The sequence below is a fragment of the Callospermophilus lateralis genome, chromosome 15 (genome assembly GCF_048772815.1).
Source record: "Callospermophilus lateralis isolate mCalLat2 chromosome 15, mCalLat2.hap1, whole genome shotgun sequence".
Taxonomy (NCBI): Eukaryota; Metazoa; Chordata; class Mammalia; order Rodentia; family Sciuridae; genus Callospermophilus; species Callospermophilus lateralis.
Window position 1 is genome coordinate 61,579,882 of NC_135319.1, and position 20,938 is coordinate 61,600,819.

Here is a 20,938-nt window from a genome sequence, read left to right on the forward strand (position 1 = left end):
GAGGCCCTTTAAAAACACATTATGGAGAAGGTAAGGGTGCCATTAGAAGTAGATTTGTGAGAAGTGACAGTTGATATTGAAGAACACTGGTAAGAAGGAGGGAAACAGGAGAACCTAACTGTATTAGAGAATAATGGCGATCAAATGTTCATCAATAACAGGGTTAATTAATACCCTGCTCCCCCATAAGAAGGCAAGGAAGTGTAGAGCATAGAGCCATAACTCTAAGAATCTTACAGAGAATGTTGGCCTGCCCCTTCATGTCAGAGGTAAGAGGAAGTGTGAGGAAGGCATGGGAGTGTGAGGAAGAGGAAGGGTTTCTACCCTTTGCCCAACATCACATAGTTATCAACAACTGTGGTTCTTGCCAGGGCAGAGTCTGCTTCTTCTTCTTTTTTTAAATCATTTTTTTTTTTTCATGCATCAATCACAGTCTCTGTAAATGTAACTTAGTATTTGTTGAATTAAACTGGTATAGGAGAGTCTATCCATGAATCTGTATCCTGGATTCCATTTTTTTTTTTTTTTAAAGCCCATGATCCTTCCAAGTTACCACTTCCATGAAAAATTAGGGGGAATAATACATCAGATTAAGTACTCTTAATTCTAAGCCAGTCAACAAATAATAATAGAAGCATGTTAAACCATCAGTGAATTTCTCAGAACTGGCCCATGCGGTTAGGAACAATTAGAGCCTGCTTTGGCTATAGATGTTCTGGATACTTTGCAAAGATTTGATGCATTTCCTGTGATTTCTACATCTGATGTTCAGCAAACATAGGTAACATTGTATTCAGGTGTAGATTAACCCAAATGGATTCATCGCCAAAATACTGGAAGATTCTAGCCAAGTTTTTATTCAAGACATAGAATAGAGAGACTCATTCAATCAAGAAATAGTTCTTGAGAAGCTATAATGCCTGCTACTGTTCTAGACACTGGAGATACAGCAGTGAAAAACGGAAAAGTCCTCATGAAACTGATTTTCTACTGGGAGGAGACAGACAATAAGCAGATAGACACAGAGAGATGGAAGGAATCTTGGTACAATTACCCCTCTCTTGAAAGTGCTTCTTTTACATCTATAGTAGATTCCCTGGTGGTTCCACTTGGTAGTTACCAGCACTGGCTTAGAATTGCAGAGTCTTAATACTAAGTCTTAGTTCCTTATTTTTAGATGCTGGTAATATAGTAAGACCTCTTCACAGCACTGCTCTGAGGTGACGAATCATGCCTCAACACTCAGTGCCTACTCCACTTTAAACACTCCATGGATGTTGCAATTATTGCAATTATGGAGTCGATTTACCCCGAATAACAAATCTTTTTCTGTCAAAAGATTTCAGAAGATGCCACAAGATCTAGAAATATCATAATCTTCCTCAACTCTGATCCCAGAAAGTCAGCTTTTGAAATAGAGCAAGTAAAAAATGGATTCCCCTCGACTGTACCTTCAGTTAGCAAGTGAAGGCAGAACCCCTTCTGGCTGCATAGAGAAGGGAGGTTCCTTCTGGGTAAGGGCTGCAGGGTCTGCCTGCTTCAAGCCTTTCAGGGCGCTCAAGGTTTTGCTTTGTCTCTATCTCAACTCCCCCAGAACTCCTCAGCCAAGGGGTCTGAATTCCATGTCCCAGCCCTGGTTTCTGCCAGGCAGTCCTCTTTCTTGAGTCACAAGGAACTTCACATATTGCTCAAGTGTCTCTGCTAGCGTTGTCTCTGCATTGTTTGCTTTTCAGTAAGTAACTTCATAATATTGAGACTGTTTTGCTCAAACCACTCCACGTGTCATCCCACAGCACCTGCCATGATGTGAGAAATGTGAGTCCATGAAGAGGATCCATTCACAGCTCCCAGTGCTTGTTAAGCCTAGGAGCCCCGTGAGGCCAATGTCATTGGTACAACATTGATCTTGCTACACACGTTTTAAGTCTCTTAGAACTTAACAGTGAGCAAGTCTAGCTTCCTTGATTCCTTTTCTTTCTTCAGTTCCAACAACTTTAGCAGGTCTTATAGTCTACGTCCAAAATATCTTTTGATTATATTTAATAGTCTGTTTTTTTTCAGGGCTGGGGATAGAACCCAGGACCTCACACATGCCTACTAGGCAAGTGTTCTACACCCTCAGCCCCTAGTGTGCATTTTTTTCTTTTTAAATATTTTTTCAGTTCTAGGTAGACACAATGCCTTTATTTTTATTTATTTATTTCTTTTTATGTGGTGCTGAGGATAGAACTCAGTGCCTCACCCACGCTAGGTGTGCACTCTACCACTGAGACACAACCCCAGCCCCTAATGTGCAATTTTTAATTATCTTATTTGGTCTACCTGTTTACTGCCTGTCTTTCCCATTAACATGAAGCTTTTCTTACTCACTGTCGTATCTCCAGCAACTGGGCTTGGCACGATGTTTGTGCTTAGTAAATATAATTGAATTTTTGAGTAAATGAATGGACACGGAGCTGTTTAACAAGCTTGGTTGCCATGTTGTGACATGTTTATTTTAGCTCAAAAATGATATTGGTCCATATAGGGCAGTAGTCTGTCTTCTTTTTTTCAGCACCTTCTATTACCACATTAATCAAGTGAGATAAAGTTTATATATATTTTTTTCACTTTGTAATTTAAAACTATAAATCTCCATATAAAGGAAATATGTTTGGCCATTCATTAGTCATAACTTGACTATTTCCAAAAGTAATTTAGGGAGACCATGAAAGGAATGATCATGAATCAAAATAATAACAAGAGCAGTGTAAATAGCATCTAAACCCCTTGCCAAATAACAATGAGATCTTGAATCCCACTGGTAAGCCGTGAATGTGGCCGTGTGTAGTGCAGTGGGTGAAGCTGGACTACACAGCTGGAGAAACATGGATTTTAATCTTGGCTTATCCTTTGCATGTGTGTGTTTGTGTTTGTGTGATAGAGAGAGAGGGAATTGGGTTACTATCAGGTTTTTGACATTGAACTCAGTTGCACAGGTAGGCAAGTGTTCTACCACTGACCTACATCCCTAGCTCTTGTCTTAGCCTCTTACTAGCTGTGTAAGGTTGACTATATTTCTCTACTTCTCTAAGATAATTTTCCCCAACTACAAAATGAAATTGACCTCATTGGGTTAGTGTGTGGAGTCGGTTTTTATGTAATTAAAATACTCCTCTTTGTGCTCAACACATCCTCATTTCGTCAATCATTGTAGTGAATTTTCACCACAATCATTTATTCAGCGATGGTTTTTTGAGTTGACTGGGTAGTTCTCCTTGCCTGAATCAGCTGATCTCTGCTGGGCTTTCTTACACATCTGCGGTGGTGGTTGGACTGGCCGTTGGAGGATCTCAAAGCTAGGGTGGCATCACTGTATGGATGGCTGTTGGCAGGCTACCAGCCAAGGTGACAGGAGTGATTGGGCCGTGATCTCTCATCCTCCAGCAAGCTAGCTCAGGCTTCTGAACATGCAAGTTGTTACACTGTCCCCAAAACAACAAAAGAGAAGGAACTCCAGTGAACAGGTATTGGTTAAGCAAATCACAAGGGCAGCCAGAGTCAGTATGGGAAATAATGTGTGACGGTTTTTCGAGCCTACCACAATCATCACTGTCTCCATCATTGTAAGAACTAATATTTGTTGAGCGTTCACTAAATGCCAGATATTGTTCTAATCCCATTGTCTTTATCAAAGCTTGTAACTCTAGTCACAACTTTATGAGGCAGATACATTTATGTCCCCCATATGAGAGGAAAGGAAACTAAGGCACAGAATGACAAAGCAACCTCTGTAAAGGTCACACAGCCAGGAGGTAGGGAGCCAGGACTCAGAGCTGGGCTCCAGAGCCACCGTAGTGATGACGGTTCTATACTGCCTTCTCTTCCCACTCCATGTGGGGGTGAGGGGTTTCCATGATTTCTTCTTTAAAAAAGCGAGTGATCAGATAAGAGATACTAACCAGATTTTGACATGGTCTCTGAGTAATACTGCATCTAGTACTACTCAGCATTTTCCCAACTAGCACCTTGAATTCTGATCATCCAGAATTGGATGGCCAGGGCATATTTGTACAGAGCTTGGAAGAGACCTGTGAGCTCTTTCTGGTTCCTTAAGGTGGGGTGTTAGCCAAGGTGGTAGCAGCTCAGACCACTGTTCTTAGAGCCCTTCATCTTCTATTTCTTCAGACAAGTCTGAGGGCCTAGAAACAAGTGGCTGGTGGCAATGAGGAATGATAACTTAATATAAACAGCATTAATATATTTATTAGTCATTTCTTGGAGGTAAGTTGCAACATTTTTTTGAGAGCAGAGATTATGGTTTTCTTCCTATATGCTCAGTAATTATCACAGGCAAGAATACACAGAGAACACGTCAGAGGAGCTTAATGTAGTGTTTATCTACATTCATATAAAAATCTCATTAAGACAAAGGTCCCAAACAAATATACCAATGGCAATCAGATGGTGGCCAGATGTGATCACGAAAGCCATGGGTACTGGCACCAACTGGTGAGTTCATGTTCCATCTTGCAGTGGAAAGCCTAGTTATTTGAGGCTGTGTAGGCATGCTCATTGCTACCAGACTGTTCCAGGCTTCAGGATGCTGTATGTAAACTTTCCTGATTTCCCTGTGTGTCTGTTGAAACCAGTCCATTGGCTAAGTCTGGCTCATGGCCATCTATTTGTGACCTCCTACATTAAGCACCTGTTGGTACTTCTCCATTGCATTATTACTGTCCTGAAGCCCTGAGGTGGAGGGTGAGACATAGAGTAAGGTAAAAATGGAGCTGTGAAATGAGAAGAAAGACATCAAGAAGGATTGAGACTTGTCTATTTCTAGGATTCCACAGAGGTCAAGGAAATGGGAATAAAAAATTTGATTAGAACAAATTATTTGATATAACCATTTATAGACTAAGTGTTCTAAATCTTTGGTTCAACAACTTGAGAAATATTCAAACACCCAGTAAAACAAAATAAAATATTTTTTTTTACTCAAAGCATTTCAATTATCTTTAACCTTCTGTTATGAAATATAAATCCACAAAAGGGAGAATATTTACTGATTTTCAAGCTTCTGTGATCAAGGAGTCCTTAGGTTATGCAATCCTTTATAAATCTAATATTTTGAGTAAAACATTTAAAAAAAAAACTGTATTAAAAGACTGAATGAGACATGGGGAATCTATGAAGGGTGATGTGGAGAGTGGAGTGTAGACAATTGCAGGCAGGGCTCAGTGGGCCAGCAGAGCAACTTGGCCAGTGAAGGATACAGGCAAACCATTAGAACCAGGAATCGTCCCGCACGTTGGTTTTTGAACAAAGCCTCCTAGCATCATTCCTCTGGTGAAAATAACAACAAAAAGCACCAGGGATTGCCCACCTCTGATGGGTTAAGCTCTTTGCTTTAACAGTCCAGGCTCTGTCTTATCACTTCCTCTGAGCTTTCTCATTGCCCTTATAATCTCCAATCACGTGCTGCTCTAAACACCTTGCTCTATGTGCTGTTAATCTGCATTTTCCTGCCTCTTCACTGTTGCTTCCACTGTGAGTTACTTCCTCCACCTGCTCCAGTTTGGGCCACACTGCTTTCCAAGGCTCAGGTCAAACCCTGATTTCCCTGCTGAAGCCCTTAGCTATCAATCCTCACAGAGAGTTCTTTTCCCTAATGTCTAGAGAATTTACGTCTGACGCACTTGCATGGACCTTAGTGTTGGGGATTGCCTTCATGATTTGGAGCTGAGTGAAAAAAAAATCACACCCTGAGCCGTGTAGCTGTCTCCCCACATTGGCCTTCACAACACAGCCAGATAAGGCTAGGATGATGCTGTCCAGCAAAACCACGAGAGCACAGGAATAACCCATCGCACTGAATTGCATAGACTCTGCTCTGTAGTTCTTTGAGGGTGGGAGAGCATATTCTGTCCTTTGACTTACCCAATAGTAACAGGCACCACTTCTAGATACTAGGTCAAGCACGTTGTGTGTCAAGTAAATCTCACAGTGTCACTAAGGAGTCATATAATTACCCCCATTTTACAGAGGAAGAAACTGTCTCAAAAGATTCAAGTCCATGTGCTCATGTTAATGACTAGCTCTCTAGTGGGTCAAGGCAGAGCTAGGTACACAACCCCACATACCTGGCTCCAAAGACTGGGCTGTGTCCCAGCACACCATCTTCATGGCCATACTGACCACTGGAAATTTAATGACAGAGAATTAAGTCTCTGAATTCACACTCTGCCTCCAAGTGACCAGGGTATATCCACAGGCAGAGGAAATTAGAGTAGAAATCTGGTTAAAGTCACTGTGGTTTGAATTTTATGGAAGTTCTGGGTACAATGGAGGATCCCAAAAGGACCCAGCACAGCTCAACAGGGGACTTCTTGAGGGCCCCAGTCAAGGTGCAGTTTGGAGTGTGCAGCACCAGGGGGTATATGAATGCCCTGGAGGATATGTGAAGGTCTTGCCTTTCCTGGACACTGATGCCACCCTCCATTGCCACCCTATCATGAGTTCTTTGCTTTCTGTCTCCCTTATAAGACTGAGAGCTCTTTGAGTGGAGAAGCTGTCTAATTTACCCAGTCTCGAGGCAGTGACTGATATATAAATGCAAATAACTATCTGTTGGTTTGATGAATGATTGACAAGTCAACCGAGGCAAATGCTCAAGGCAGCATGATGAAGACAACTCAGGGTAGTAAACCTTCTGTCGGAGTGTAGATAGCTCACCCAATGCTACATTTCTCCCTGCTGTTCCATGCACTGTCTGGAAGACTCTGGCTCTCCAGAACACTTGACAAAACCCAAAACTTTCTTGCAACAATATCAAACCTCATAATATTCTGACCTTACCCTTTAAATTATATTGTGAAATCCTGCAGCACCAATCATGTGCCACTTTTTGCACCTACCCACAGTCTTTTTTTTTTTTTTTTTTTTTCTGATTATGTACCTATAGTTTCAGCTCCTGAAGGCTAAGAGGGGAGGGTCACTTGAGCCCAAGAGTTTGACTCCAGCCTGGGTAACACAGCCAGACCCCATATCCCAAAAAATGGAAGAAGGTGCTAACTGGTGCTACTTGGTGCTACTTGACACTTTTCATTCTCTTTCTCTCTCGCTCTCGCTTTCTTGTTTTCTCTCTTGAAATCCATTTTTATTTATTTTTCATTAGTTTAAATCATTGAGGGGTACAGCATCACATGGATTCTACATCCAGTGGCCTTAGCAGGAAGGTTGCTTTTGAACTTGGTCCAAACCATGCCACTTTTCCCATGGATACAAGTTTACCTTTCACCAGATTCTTCTGGTTTTGTTTAGTTTACTGCCAGGAGTTACTGTGTAATTTTTTTTTTTGCCTTCTACACAGTAGCACAACTCTTGCCTGAGTTGAATTCACTTTCATCTCTAGTATAAACACCTTCGACTTTAAGAAGAGCTTTGTACTCCCTTTGGTTCCAGAGACACTGATCATAGCCAGCAAAAGTGTCCTTGCACCACAGTCTTCCACATGTTTGCCTTTTAGAAGTCCCGTTCCCAGCAGCCCTTCACAGGCTCCAAGATGACGGAAACAGAAATGCCTGCCCTGTGTCTCTCAACACAGTGCCTGGTAGAGAGCAGTTCATCATGTTGAGCTATTACATTAGAATGGACCAGGGCATGATGGGGAATCTGTCCCAATAGTATAGTCCTCTTGAGATCATTCTTCGCGAGTTCAAGTGATCAAGAGATAGTGACAGTGACAGGGCAGAAAGAGTGGGCAGGAGCTGTCAACTCTTTGGATGTGGGAGGTAAGGGAGGAGGAAGAGAAAAAAAGAAAGATTCAAAGAGTGTCCTCAGCTGATAAAGGATGATTATGCCTGAGAGTGAAAGAGAGAGGTTCTTTTTCCCCCTGACCCTCTTGTCCTCACTTCAATTTGAGCATGGAGCAAAGATTCCCCATGAATGTTTTGTGGAGGCAGATAGGCATGAGACAGTCATGCAGGATAGTCGGCAAGGACAAGAAGGTTTGCCCTGTCTCTTTGCAGAAGAGCTTTGCTCTCCTGTGGAGGGGGAGAAATTTGAGCTGAATGTATTTTTGGTTGGTACAACTTTAAGTGCTCTGTTTGATACCAGGGTTGTTTGAATGGCCTATTTCATAACTACACATAGCTTTTCCAAATAGACGGTGTCTGTAGAATGTTCAGGTTAATGCATGGGTCCAGTGCCCAAGAGTGTTTGCGCTTCCAGCGACTGGGCCTTCTTTCTTAATAAGTCATCCTGGCATTTTGTCAACAGGTTAATTCGCTTTTCTAAGAAACTAGATTAATACTTCCTGTGCTTTGTGCTATTCCCAGATCTACAATGCAGTGAGAAGAGGAGAAGAAACAGAAGACACAGTTGGATCTCTTCTCCATTTCTTACCACAGCTTCCAGCCTCTGAGACAGTCCATGGAGGGATTAGCATTGGTCTGTGCTTAAAGCAATGTGTCCAAGACACTGTGTGTGAGTACCGTGCCACCCTCCAAAGGACTTCCATAGCTCAGTACGTCACCGGTTCTCTCCTGGAGGCAACCACATCTTTAGGAGCAAGAAGTGGCCTTCTCAATACTTTTGGAGGAGCCACTGGACGAATGATGCTGAAAGGTAATGTCTGAAATTTTACTTTTAACTTTGCACCTTTCCTTCAGAGAAGAATCTTAGATAACCTTTAGGTAACTCTTGATGGAAAACTGAATTCACATATCAGCAACTCTAAGTAAAAGTTAACTGCTTTGAAAGAATACAAAAGAGTGTTCCCTTATTAAAATCCCTTAAAGTATAAACCTTCTAGTAGTAAGCCTTAAGATTTTTAAATTCCAGGCTGGGGAATGTAGCTCAGTTGATAGAGTGCTTGCCTGGCATGCACAAGGCTCTGGGTTCAGTCCCCAGCACCACACACACACACACACACACACACAAAAAAAAAAAAAAAAAAAAACCCAGATTTTCAAATTCCTTTTTCTAAAGAAGTAAATGGTTAAAATGCTACCTTTAATTCAGGCAGTTGGTTTTTCCTAGTGGTAAAACTTGACAGATATCAATTACTATGACAAGAGGAGAGTAAACAAATATGTTCATGTGGTCACATTGAAAATCAGCGGTGGCTGGACACATAAAGTACAGAGCTCCTTCATACACAGAATCGATAGGTTCCTGTTGATCAGAAAAGCCAAGGACCATCTTCCATGACTCCCACCTTAAAGGACAAGATAGGCAGGCAAAGTTCTGAAAGATGAGAGCTGATGGAAAATGTGGTCCCTCAGCATCTGAACCTTTCTGCTACTTCCCACGAGTGGCAGACAGGCAGGTCAGAAATGGCAGGACACCAAAGAACCCCAGAGACTTGCTCACTGCACAGCTGTCACAAGCCACTTGGCAGTCTTCCCTGGCAGGAAGTTACCAGCCAGACAGGGACCATGCAGAGCTGTGTTCCAATCCCTGGGGGCTGCCAAGTGCTCCATCTGATATCTGACCATTTCTCTCTCTTAAGCAGAGTAGCTGTTGTTCCTCCACATTGAACCTGAGACACCAGGCTAGCAGACCAGTGAGCTTCCTCCTTGATCCTCAGCCTCCCCCATGCCATCCCCACACACATCCTGGGTAGGTTTAAGAGGAACACCACCGCCTCTCTGTTGGGTGCCATGTTGATTTATTTTCTGGAATCACTTTAACTTCTGAGGATTGGTTTTAAATGATGAATGAAAAAAAACACATACAATGTGAGAACATTAATCCAAGAGACTAATAGGGAGAAACTTGATTTCCTAGAAAGGGTGATTTGCTGGGAAGGGAAAAGAACAATTTCCCCCCTCATAGACCTTATAGTCTCTAGGTGGTAAGCATTTTTTCCTATGCACAAGATCCAAGATTTCTCCACCCTGATGTGGTCCCCAGAGAATAGCCGTCGTGCATTCTCTATGAGTACTGTTTCCAGGAAACTGAGCTGAGAAAAGCATATGGAATTGGCATTACTTTGCTGCATGTGACTATATGCTAGGACCTCACCAACCTGTGCTTTTTAGATACACACTCTGCCCAGCAGAGTGCACGTGCTATGGGCGATCCTGTTGAAGTTTTAAGTCGGTTGCTGGTCAGCGTATCTGTTGCCCTGATAGTAACTTGATCTTGATTTCTGTTTGCCCTTCCTGTTCAGTGTAGAACCTCGTAGATCGACATTCCCAGCACAGAGACTTTGGTAATGTGTGATCTTCCAATTGGCATTTTTAAGACTGAGCTGGGCTTTTATCTTTTTCTTTCTTTCTTTCTTTCTTTCTTTCTTTCTTTCTTTCTTTCTTTCTTTCTTTCTTTCTTTTTCTGTTTTGCGGCTCTTTAATGGTTTCTGATAACCCTCTGTAAGTAGCTCCTGTTGAATAACACAATTAACTGGTTGCCTTCTGCCCTGGTCTTATTTCTATAGTTTCTGGCCTGCTTTAAGCCATTTTCAACTTCAGTCCCCTCCCCCAACGGTTTTCAAAGTCTTTATGTGTCTTAATTAAACATGTTCTTCAATATGCAGCAGGAAACAAAAACAGGAACAAAAAAACCATATGGGTTTCTCACCACACAAAAAATGATAAGTATATGAGGAAAAGCATACATTAATTATTTTGATTGATTGAGCCATTCCACAATGTATACATATGTCAAAACATCAGTTATACGCAATAAACATACATAATTTTGTCAATTTCTAAAAATTAAAAATGTTTAAAGTATCAGATGGATGAATCATCAAGTCACAGAGTATTCACAGAATCTATAGGATCAGTATTTTGGCTCATGGGTGTTGAGCTCTCTGATGACCAGACAGCCATATATTCCACCAGGGCATCTGGAGGTAGTGGTGGCTGCCATGGATTTTGGCTATTTTTAATCATTCAGTGTGTCCTGTGTCATAAATTTGGTCAACAACTTTCAGTTTTGAGTTGCTAGTGAAAATCCATGGGGAAGCATTTAATACAGTTTCCAGTTTATAACTGGGTTGTGTTTTAGAAATTCACTTCTCAGGAACTGGGTGGAACTTAGAACACATTCCTAGAGAAATAGCAGAGTTAAACGCGATTCAGTTCTCAGACTCTAGTCCTTAAAAGCCTCTTTTATCTAAATCAGAGTTGAAATATACACCTTTCAGAATAAAGAAAATAATATTAGAAAAACATTATTATTGAGACACAGAGATTCAGCCTCCGAGGAAAAAGCAGTACAAGTGAATTAAAAAACGTGTCTTGTTGAGGAATAATTTTAATTAGGGCGAGTGAAGAGTTAACTTAAAACTTTCATGGAGACTTTGAAAAGAACTTTCAGCCATTTCTGAGATTTTACATATTGGCAGCTGTAGTTCTTTGTTGTGGTTAATTACCCTTCAAAACTCAGATCTCTATGAAAGAATCAGATAATTATCCCGATAATGTTTTCCTTTCACAAAAAAAAAAAAAAAATGGAATGCTTATAAATGGAATGAAGAAGGACAGAAGGAGATAGCCCAAATTTTTTTTAAAAATTTTCCCAGAAAGAAAGGGAAAAAATGAAGATCAAAAGAATGACCTCTTCCATGGGAGAAATGATGTTTGAAGTCCATTAAGTGGAGTTAGGAAAGGTATGAAGAAAGGAGGGGGACAGAGACAAATGCTTATGATTCCCTTGCATGAGGTCCTTAGAGTAGTCAAAACCAGAGAGACGGAAGTAGAGTGGTGTTACCAGGCTGGGGTGAAGTGGGAATGGGAATTAGTGTGTAATGGGTATAGTTTGTTTTGTAAGGTGAAAGAGTATTATCTGGATGGTGGCATGACAGTGTGAGTTGTGCTCTTAGAAATGTTAAGGCACTAAATTTAATTTGTGTGCATTTTACCACAATAAAAGATAACTCAATTAAGAAAAAGGAAGGACAATGCTACGTACATCTTTCACCCCAAGTCTATCATAGGGTTAAAAGGATCTGAGAACCTGTCCCCTGCAGGGGATTAGATCACCAGTGGGGATTGCAGGACCCTGCAGAGGAAAACAGGGGAAGAGGATGTACAGCCAGTTGATCACTGTCCCCAAGTCAGGGGCTGGTAATTGAAGGCTTGTTTGCCCAGAGTTCTGCTGCCAGGTAGCTTTACCAATCTATGGGATGGCACAGAAAGCTGACAGTCAGGACACAAATATGCCTGGTTTCCTGTCTTCCTGACCACTGAGGACGATGTCCATTAAGTTGAAAGTTTCCCAGATTGAGAGAGGCATTTCCTAATAGGAAGCATTGATCAATCAGGGTGTACCCCTGATTATTATGGATGCTGTACCAAAATAGAAAAGTGAAAGTTTATACCATTCTGTCATGGACGTCCATTAGTTTGATACAGTTAAGCTCTTTCTATTTCCCTTCTCCTTTCTCCCCATTAAACTTGTTAGAATCTCAAGGCTAACACTGCACAGCAATGGCCGTCAAATGAATCATTGGCTTTGATAATCAAGGAAAAACAAGATAAAGCAAAAAGGGAGAGGAAAAAGGGATCAACCATAGTGAGATAGCACCCTGAAATAGCAAAATCAGAAAAATAATAAGAGAATTTTTCAAATAATGCAGCTAAATATTCTCAAATGTGTATATGGTACCAACAGTAGTGTAAACTTAGTGCATTAAACATAATTTTTCCTTCTCATAATTGTTGCTGAGTCCAGTTTGTAATTAAGGAATTACATATAACCAGGACAAAGCTTAGCTAGTTTTTCATTTAAATGATGAGGTAGAAAAGTAGTCTCCGCTGTTCATTTTTAACAAGTTTGATTGCATGTATGTATGTGTAGAAAAGTTATTGGTCATACATAAGCTAAAAAATGGAACATTAATGTCAAAATAAAACATGTCTTAGAGATTTAATATTATCATTTGAAAATAGGGAATATTTCATTTCTGGTAGAAAAGTCTGATAAATTTTCAACTTATTTGTCTTTCACTGTAATAAGTATGTCCTATTTGTGTCTATTTCTAAAACGAAGCACTTTGAATACAAAAAACAGAAATCATATTAGGAATACACATACTTACATTTGAAATGCATGACCATACCTCATAAATAATTTAGTTCATAACAGCTGCCTTAGTTGACTTCCTCATAATCAAAACAATTACCCTTTACATGCCTACCAGGCAGGGAAGGCATGTGCATAGTTCTAATTCCAAGAGTTAAGTTTATTTAAAGACTATCCTGACTTATTAGTTTTGTCACATTGCGTTTTTTTTTGGGGGGGGGGGAGGTTAAAAGTATGCTTAAATGTGATATTGGGTGTGTTTGTGAACCAATTAATCATTGAAGAAATATTCACTAGCTGCCCTTTGTGGCCGAGTGCTTTGCCACCTATGGGAAGAACACTAACCATCACATCTGGAAATCTTCAACTTACAAAATAGTGTTTCTCATTCCAGAAAAAAAATGTAATGTTAGGCTTCAAGTCCACTTAACCACCTAAGAGAATTCAGAAAGTGGCAGACTAGTGAGTTGAAAGTGGCCCCAGTAGGTCCTGGATTCGGGAACTGTGGTGGGCACAGAACAAAGTCTGTCTGCCTTTGGGACCACTGGTGGTCAGGTATCATCAAAGAGTGTGATTCTGCACACAGGTATGACATCAGAGTATGACTTCATACCAGCTGTAACCCAGGAATGTGACTGTGACTCCATGGCCAGGTATGACCTAAACATGTCATGTGCTAAGGTGTGAATGGATCTAACTGGATGAATTCAATACTTTCATTTGTCTTTATTTTGTTCCCAGAAACAAGTTCTTGAAAAGAAAACATTCTGTCCTATATCTCAGCAAAAATGTTGACACAGAATCGAGGGAGGGATGCAGGGAAATAAATCAGACGATTAAGGGCTGGTTACATCCTAATCAGTGAATTCAGAAAGATGATTGGTGAGGACAGCATGCCGGACAGACACTCAAGAGATTCAAATAAAAATGTCAGGTCCTGATTACATATTCCAGAGATCATTTACAAGATAGTTATTTGAACTGCTGTGCCCAGATCTAATCTAACAATGATTAGACTCCAAGGTTTTCCTCCAAACTTGCTGAATATTGAAAGGGAAAAATACTCAGTGTTGCTAATTAAATGTTCCACAAAAAAACAAACTAGAGTAAGAAAGTGTGTTTATCCTGAAAGAGGCGGATTTAATTAGAGAAGGAAAAGAACAGCTGGCTTGCCCTGGTGGAGTCAAAAAGGACATTTGAATTAGAGGGTGAAGAGAGAAGTTCAAGAACAGTATTTAAAGCTGAAAACATTACTAATAGCAAAACAAAACTAAAAAAATATATATATAAATTACAGTAATTAGAAGAATAGACTAAATTCCTCGTCTTCCATCAAGGTGATCAAAAACATTCTTCTTAAAGAGAGCATATAAAATAATAGGGAAGTAAACATTTTTAGAGGAAGGAGATGAAAGTGCCAAAGAATAGATTCAGAAACATGCAAAAGTGGTTTCCTCCAAAAAATGCCATTCTCCTACCATCTTCTACAGTTGCAATTTAATTTCCATATGTGCATTTGAAGCCAATGTGAGGTTCTGATGAATTTAAACTCCTCCTTTCCAATGCTCTTGTTGTCAGCAGAAATAATAAAAGCTATTCAGGCCTCATGCTCAAATGAAAATATGGCAGAAGAGGGGAAAGCCTGGTTTTGTTGAAACAAAATGGAAGAGGGTCTCAGAATGAATAAGACCAGTGTAATTTTAGGCTCTCTTTGTCCTGTTAAGAATGCCACTCTCTGAGTTACTTTATGGTTAAAAGAAATTGAACATGAACATCATTGTGTCTTAGAGTCTTGAATTCAACACTGTGTCATCTTGAATCAGTGACTTAAGTTCTCTGGGCTTCCGTTTCTGCATCTGTAAAATGAAAATAAGAGCAACAACTAACTCCTCTAGTTATTCTGAAGGTTAAGTATAAAAATGTATATTGAGAACTTAGCAGAGGGTTGAGAGATAGCTCAGTGGTAGAGCAGCTGTGTGAAGTCCTGGGTTTAATACCCAGCACTGCTAACAAAAAACAACAAAAGAAAAGAAAAAAATCTTTGCATAGTCTCTTATGTCATACTGAGGATGATGATGGTGGAAAATGATGATTGGTGGAACCCTTTATTATAGAAAATTGAAACGCCATCCCTCCCCTGTACTCAGAGGCTTTGCTGTTAGCTCAGTCATAAGTGCACACAAGAAGGAAATGCACCCTCTAGGTTTTCCTAGCTGTGGACCCAGAGCACTAGCAACATATGGGACACCTGAGAGGGTGGCTGGGAGCTGCTCCGGTGTGACTTCTTGAGTAAGCTTTTCTTTGGTTCCCATGCATTAGGCCATTCATTCAGTTACTCATTTAAGCAATATTTGTTGGACATCTACTATGTGCCAAGGATAAAACAGTAGACCAGATGCAGTCTTTCCTTTCAAGGAAAGGAGTGCTAATGGAGATGGTAAGATGAACAGACTATTTTAGGATGTTATAAGGGTTATAGTTGAAATTAGCATAGGATGTGTGAGCCCAGAGGCCCTGAACCATCCTGAGTGAAGTTCGAGGTTTCTAAAACCACATCAGAGCATGAAGAAGCGTGTGCAGGTATTTAGCAAGAGGAAACAAGCCCTGACCTAGAAGATCAAGCTTCTGTTTTTCTACTTGATTCTCTGACGATGTTCTCTCTATTCCCTCCAGAGTAGAAAAGATGCCAAGTATTCATTCCTGGTATTAAGAACTTTGTCTAAAGTCTGTGATCAGTACAAAATTTAGTGTGCAAGTTAAAATTTGTACGATTTTATAAAGATGAAGTACTCATTACGTTAAAATTAAATGAGATGTTTTTCAGTGCATGAAACACATCCTTTTCAATGTTCCTAAATTGTTTATTGTTTTAAAGGGCTAAATCTCCTTTAAGTGAGCTATGAAAATTCTTGTCCATGGGAACATTTATAGAACATAATGGAATATGCTTATAATCTGTTTATAATAACATGTGGGTCAGTAGCAAATATTTAAGAGGAAAAAAAAAAGAGAAGATCTTAAGATAGTCTGAGTCATTATTCAAACTTCTGTTGGAATTGAGTCTTCAAAAAATAATAAAGAAATTAGTAGTGAAGTTAAAAGAGTAAAAGGGCATTTTAAAGGATGTCTGGTTTCCAATTAACTTAATTCTAACAGAAGATATTTTACCACCTTCATAAAAGTCTAAATATTTTTGTCAAGTGGAAATACATATTTGGTATTTTTAAGTCTTTTTTAACTTAACAGTTCATCATGACAATGAACTTTCTTCAAAAACGTTTTCCATGATATTTATTTTACAAGTGATTCCATAGAAGCCTGAACATGTATGCTTCAATGCTTCTGAGGCTTTCCCTGTGAATTTTAGTTACCAGAAATACCCTGGGAAGCAGTGGTGGATGTTTCCGCCTATTTGTACCCAAAGTCACATTTTTGCATTTGTAAGCAAACATCTAAAATCCATTTCCAGCAGGTATTAGTGTATATGATCTGGGAATTCAGAGGGAAACCCTGGAAACTCAAAAATTCTGAGCTAGTGAACTACCAAGTGTAGAACCAAAATCTTTCACTGGAGTTTATCAGCTAATAGGGACAAAGTCAGCATTTGATCCTAAGCCTATCTGACTCCCAAACCCATGTTCTTAACCTCTAGGAAGCATTGCAGATTTTCCCCACTAAGATCCTGTGTCTTACACCAGGGTGCATGTGTTTGTGTATGTACATAATATAATACAATATGGAAGCTCAAATTGGAATGCAGGTTCAACTGACTACAAAAGCAATTATTTTCCCATATACCCTCTATCTTCTTGCCCTATAGATCTACAAGGACTTCAGAGATCTTGGGGAAGTGATGCACTTTCATTCTTTCATATGGGCACCGGTGAGGGTAGTTTGGGGTCTTCCACCTACAGCTGCAGAGTCATAGCACGGAGTCAATCAAAGAGGAGAAGCAGCCGCTACTGTTAGCTAATGGACCACTCTGCATGTATTCTACTCTGCAAACGCAGCCACACAGTGCCTCGTCTGTACAAAGAGCTCTGAAAATAATTGTTGAGAGAATGAGTGACTATGTGAACATGTACACACAGCTCCAGGCTCATATTCAGTTCCTTGTACTAAAACCAAGAATATTTGAAATATCTGCATTGTCCTGAGATCATTGCCCCATCAAAAAGTTAATTTGTCAACAGTGACCATTTTTTTGAAAGCTTGATTTGCAAAAGTCACTTGGACTGGTCTCAGTCCTGCCCCATGTGTGACTGAAGATAGGTGGCAGAGGTGGACCCTCTGAGAGTCACATGAGAAACACGCCTCTGATCTTCATTGGCCCCTGCCCTAATATGTGTTATTAATTGACCACAATAAGGCAGATAACCATGGAGGTTAGCCCTCTTACCTGCTTCTATGGACTTCCTAAGTGTCCGCACACCTCTGGGCCAGTTGGCAATTGTTCCTGAGGGGTCTCATCTCTGTAAATTGTTGAGAAAAGGAAAATAAGGCAGAAGGTGACCCCAGTCTTTACATAAGCCCTGCTTTGGAGGTCTGGGGTCTCTTCCTTGAGCAAAAAGGTAGGGGTCCACTCTGCAGCACTCAAACCAGGCAAAGAGCTTTGGGGGAAACCCTCTTCCTGGAGTTATCCCAACCCAACCTGTCAGAAAGACCACTGATGGGAATATGGGAATTCACTTATTTCATGAATCGTTATGAATACCTACAATGCCAGGGAGTAAGAGTAGAAGAGACATTGTCTCTACCCATGAAGAGCTTAAATACCAGTAGGGAAGCAAGCAATCACAAAAATAAGTGGCAAACTGAACTGTGATACATGCTATAAGGGAAATGGACATGTCTGTGTGAGATTTGACCAGGCAGAGAAGTGATGTGTAAGCTGGGGGATAATTGTCTAATCTATGATAACTAAGAGGAAAGAGGAGCTGGAATAGTGTCAGGGCAGCAGTGACTGTATATGCAAAGGCTCAGTGGCTGCAGAGAGTATGCAGAGTCGAGGTTTTGATGGAGAATAGGGAGCTGGAAGGTTCGTTATACCAAGAAAGTCCAGAAAAGTCAGAACAACAAACACCAACGTGTACTGGATGCTCACTATGTGCCAGGCACTGTGACAAATGTTTTAAAATTATCTAATTTAGGCCTCACATTTTTACATATGAGTAAACTGAGGCACAGAGAGGCAAAACAAACTGCTGGACGGTGCAGGCTCTTATTAAGGGCTCCAGAAGCAATAGGAAGCCCTCAGAGGGTGTTAATCAGGAAGATGTATGTTTCAAAAGGATGGTTCAGATCCAAATAAAGCAGAGGTGTTCTCCTGCTCAGTCCCTTCCAATTCTCTTTGTACCCCAAATAAAAATATTTTTGAAATGTCAATGATATGGAATCTGAAAATAAATGATTATTCCAAATGAAGACCTGAGATAGTAGTAGTTGAAAACCATGTAAACCACATAATTGTTTTGAGAAAGTGGGGAAAGGAGGGTAACTGATAATAGCTCTCTCTGCTTTCTGGGAACTATATTCCAAAAGATTGGTTGTAGAAGAGAAGTCTATGGTATGGACTAGAAAGGGGATTGAAGATGAGCCTGTGGGGACTACCAATAGTCCCCTACCCCATGCCAAACTCAGTTAGTACTCTGTTTTTACTTGTGTGAGGGGAGCAAAATTTGTTCCTAATGGGCCAAATCCAGGCCATGTGTGTTTGTCTTTGACAGCTGCAGTATTTTAAAAATTGGGAACCTTTGCATTAAGGTGTAGACTTCTGACTTCTCTGGAAGCCCTGGACCATCATCCTCCCTTGGCCCCGTGGCCTGGCACTGACGCACACTCACCCCTCAGATAAGACACACTAGCCCCATACGTGAGACACATGGCTCCACCTCATTCTCTGACCTGCTTGGCCCTGTACACGTCTACATTTGTGAGCCCTGGATTGCATTCTGAGATTCTCATTAACTCTGCCAGAGCACTTCGGCTCAGAGATTCAGGAGTTGGCCAGCAAGTTGGGGCAAAAGGGAGTCGGGCTATAAACACACTGGGGTCATCTTGGCACAGGATTGTAGCTGGGGTCTCCCTGGAGATATAGGAGATATTGGAGCCCCTGCAGGCTCCTAAGCAGGTCGGATTTAGGAAAGTCAGACTAGCAGTGGCATGTGAGGGCAAGAGCCTGGAGGTACCCTCAGTGGGGAGGAGAGTGGCAATTACAAACCTGAGTGATTATTCCTGGATTAGGAACGGGTGCACTCAAAAGAAAGGGCCAGAAGCCAGTGCGAGCTCTCTTAGTTTTTGTTGGCACACTGCAGTGGTTGGAGAAAAGGTCTAGTCTTGAAAATTCAGCATCACCGGGAGAAAAATGAAATGCAGTAAAAACTACAGTTGGTTAAGAATGGAGGCATTTTTACTACGACACAGCACAATTGTAAAAAATCTCCATGCTCATGCCAAGGGGTAGATGTTGCTAAACCTCTCCCCTGAGTCGGCATCGGAGCGCCCTTGGCGCAGAAGTCTCAACCAGACCACCTCCTTGGGGCTTACATGAAGCATAGATCTTGCCCAAATGTGGAAAACCTTTAGGGACATTAAAACCATTAGGGATCTGTAGCCCTGATTTGAACCAAGCAGAACAAACAAATCCCTGCCCAAATTGGAACTCACTGGACGTCTTTCAGAGATCTCCAAGGAGAAAGGTTACAGCCCTCAAGGGTCTTCGAGTCTTATTTCAGCTGCCCAGGTCCAGTCTGAAGGGATTTCACCTGTGCTTCACTTTGTGTTTCTTTTGCAGTATCTTAACACCTCAGTTGCAAGTCTGAAGATGGCTTGAGCCCTGAACCTATAACATATGTGATATCTTTTTTTTTTTTTTTTTCTGCAAATGGGATGCTAAAGCCCAAATTAGACCTATGAAAGTGTGTTACAAATTCAGGAACTGGGATGGAAAAGTTCCAGAGAGTGTTCACATTTTCCACGGACAGGGTCTTGGTGAGTTCCCAACCTCAATTTCTATTTTCAATGTCCTTTGTTACTCCTTCCAGCTTAATAGTTTAGGTTTCTATACACATGCCATAGTATAACTTTGTTATACTGTGAGCTCACGGAATCATGAGTTGAACTATTCTGGAGCTGGACTGGAGTCTTTCTTACCCTGCCTCTGGTCCACCTGCAGGAAGTCAGTGAAATGTGGCACAAATGGAAAACACGTGCAGCATGCCCACCATGGCCCTATCCTAGGTAGGGATGAAAAAAGTGGGAGGAAAGCACTGCTTTTAACTCTAGGAGCTAATGACTTAGTTGACAGAGAGACAAGGACAAGTCAACAAGCGGTTGTATTATCGTGTGATACACATGAGAAGAAGTTTACTGATTAAGAATCTGGGGTTTGGAGATAAAGCCAAATCCCAGACCCAAGCGCATACACATTACAAGATCTGGGACAAGTTACTTGACTCCTTTCCTCCTGAGTTTCATCCTGTAAAATAAGACAATTTAGATACTTAGAGAATTATAATGAGATACAAATATGTGAATTACTGAAGTGATTAGAACATTATTTTTTTAAAAAAACGTGGAGATGGAGCAAAGAAGATACTCAGAAACATCAAGAACTGAAGCTCAGTTGCAAGAGGGTCTCAGGAAAAGGGCGATCAGGGTCAGATTTGGTAGGGAACTGTGAAGAACAGAGTTGAGAGGGGCACTCTGGTATGGGGACATCTGGAGCGGTGTTGGTCTCCAGGGTGTGGCAAATCTCAGGAGGACAGGGATCAAGGACAGCAGATCTCTCTGGCTCTTGCCTTCAGGGATCATTTCTTCTCTCCACATTTACCCCTGACCATGATTCCAAGATGTATTAGCCATATTCAGCAACTCACCTGCCCTAGAAGTTCCCTCTGTTCTTCCCAGCCAGCTCTGCTGGATA

At 41.0% G+C, this 20,938-nt stretch overlaps 1 protein-coding gene and 1 pseudogene across 4 annotated transcripts in view; one reads left to right on the forward strand and one right to left on the reverse strand.

The window, feature by feature from the left end:
* Plce1 (phospholipase C epsilon 1) overlaps positions 1 to 20,938 on the forward strand; it is a 283,071-nt gene that overhangs the window by 116,044 nt on the left and 146,089 nt on the right. For all 4 annotated transcript variants that reach the window (XM_076834573.1, XM_076834570.1, XM_076834571.1 and 1 more), the window contains exon 3: positions 8,319 to 8,607. In XM_076834573.1, the coding sequence (XP_076690688.1) occupies positions 8,319 to 8,607 (289 nt within the window). The remainder of the gene's footprint in view (positions 1 to 8,318; positions 8,608 to 20,938) is intronic.
* LOC143381493 (large ribosomal subunit protein eL33 pseudogene) lies at positions 7,158 to 7,643 on the reverse strand (annotated as a pseudogene).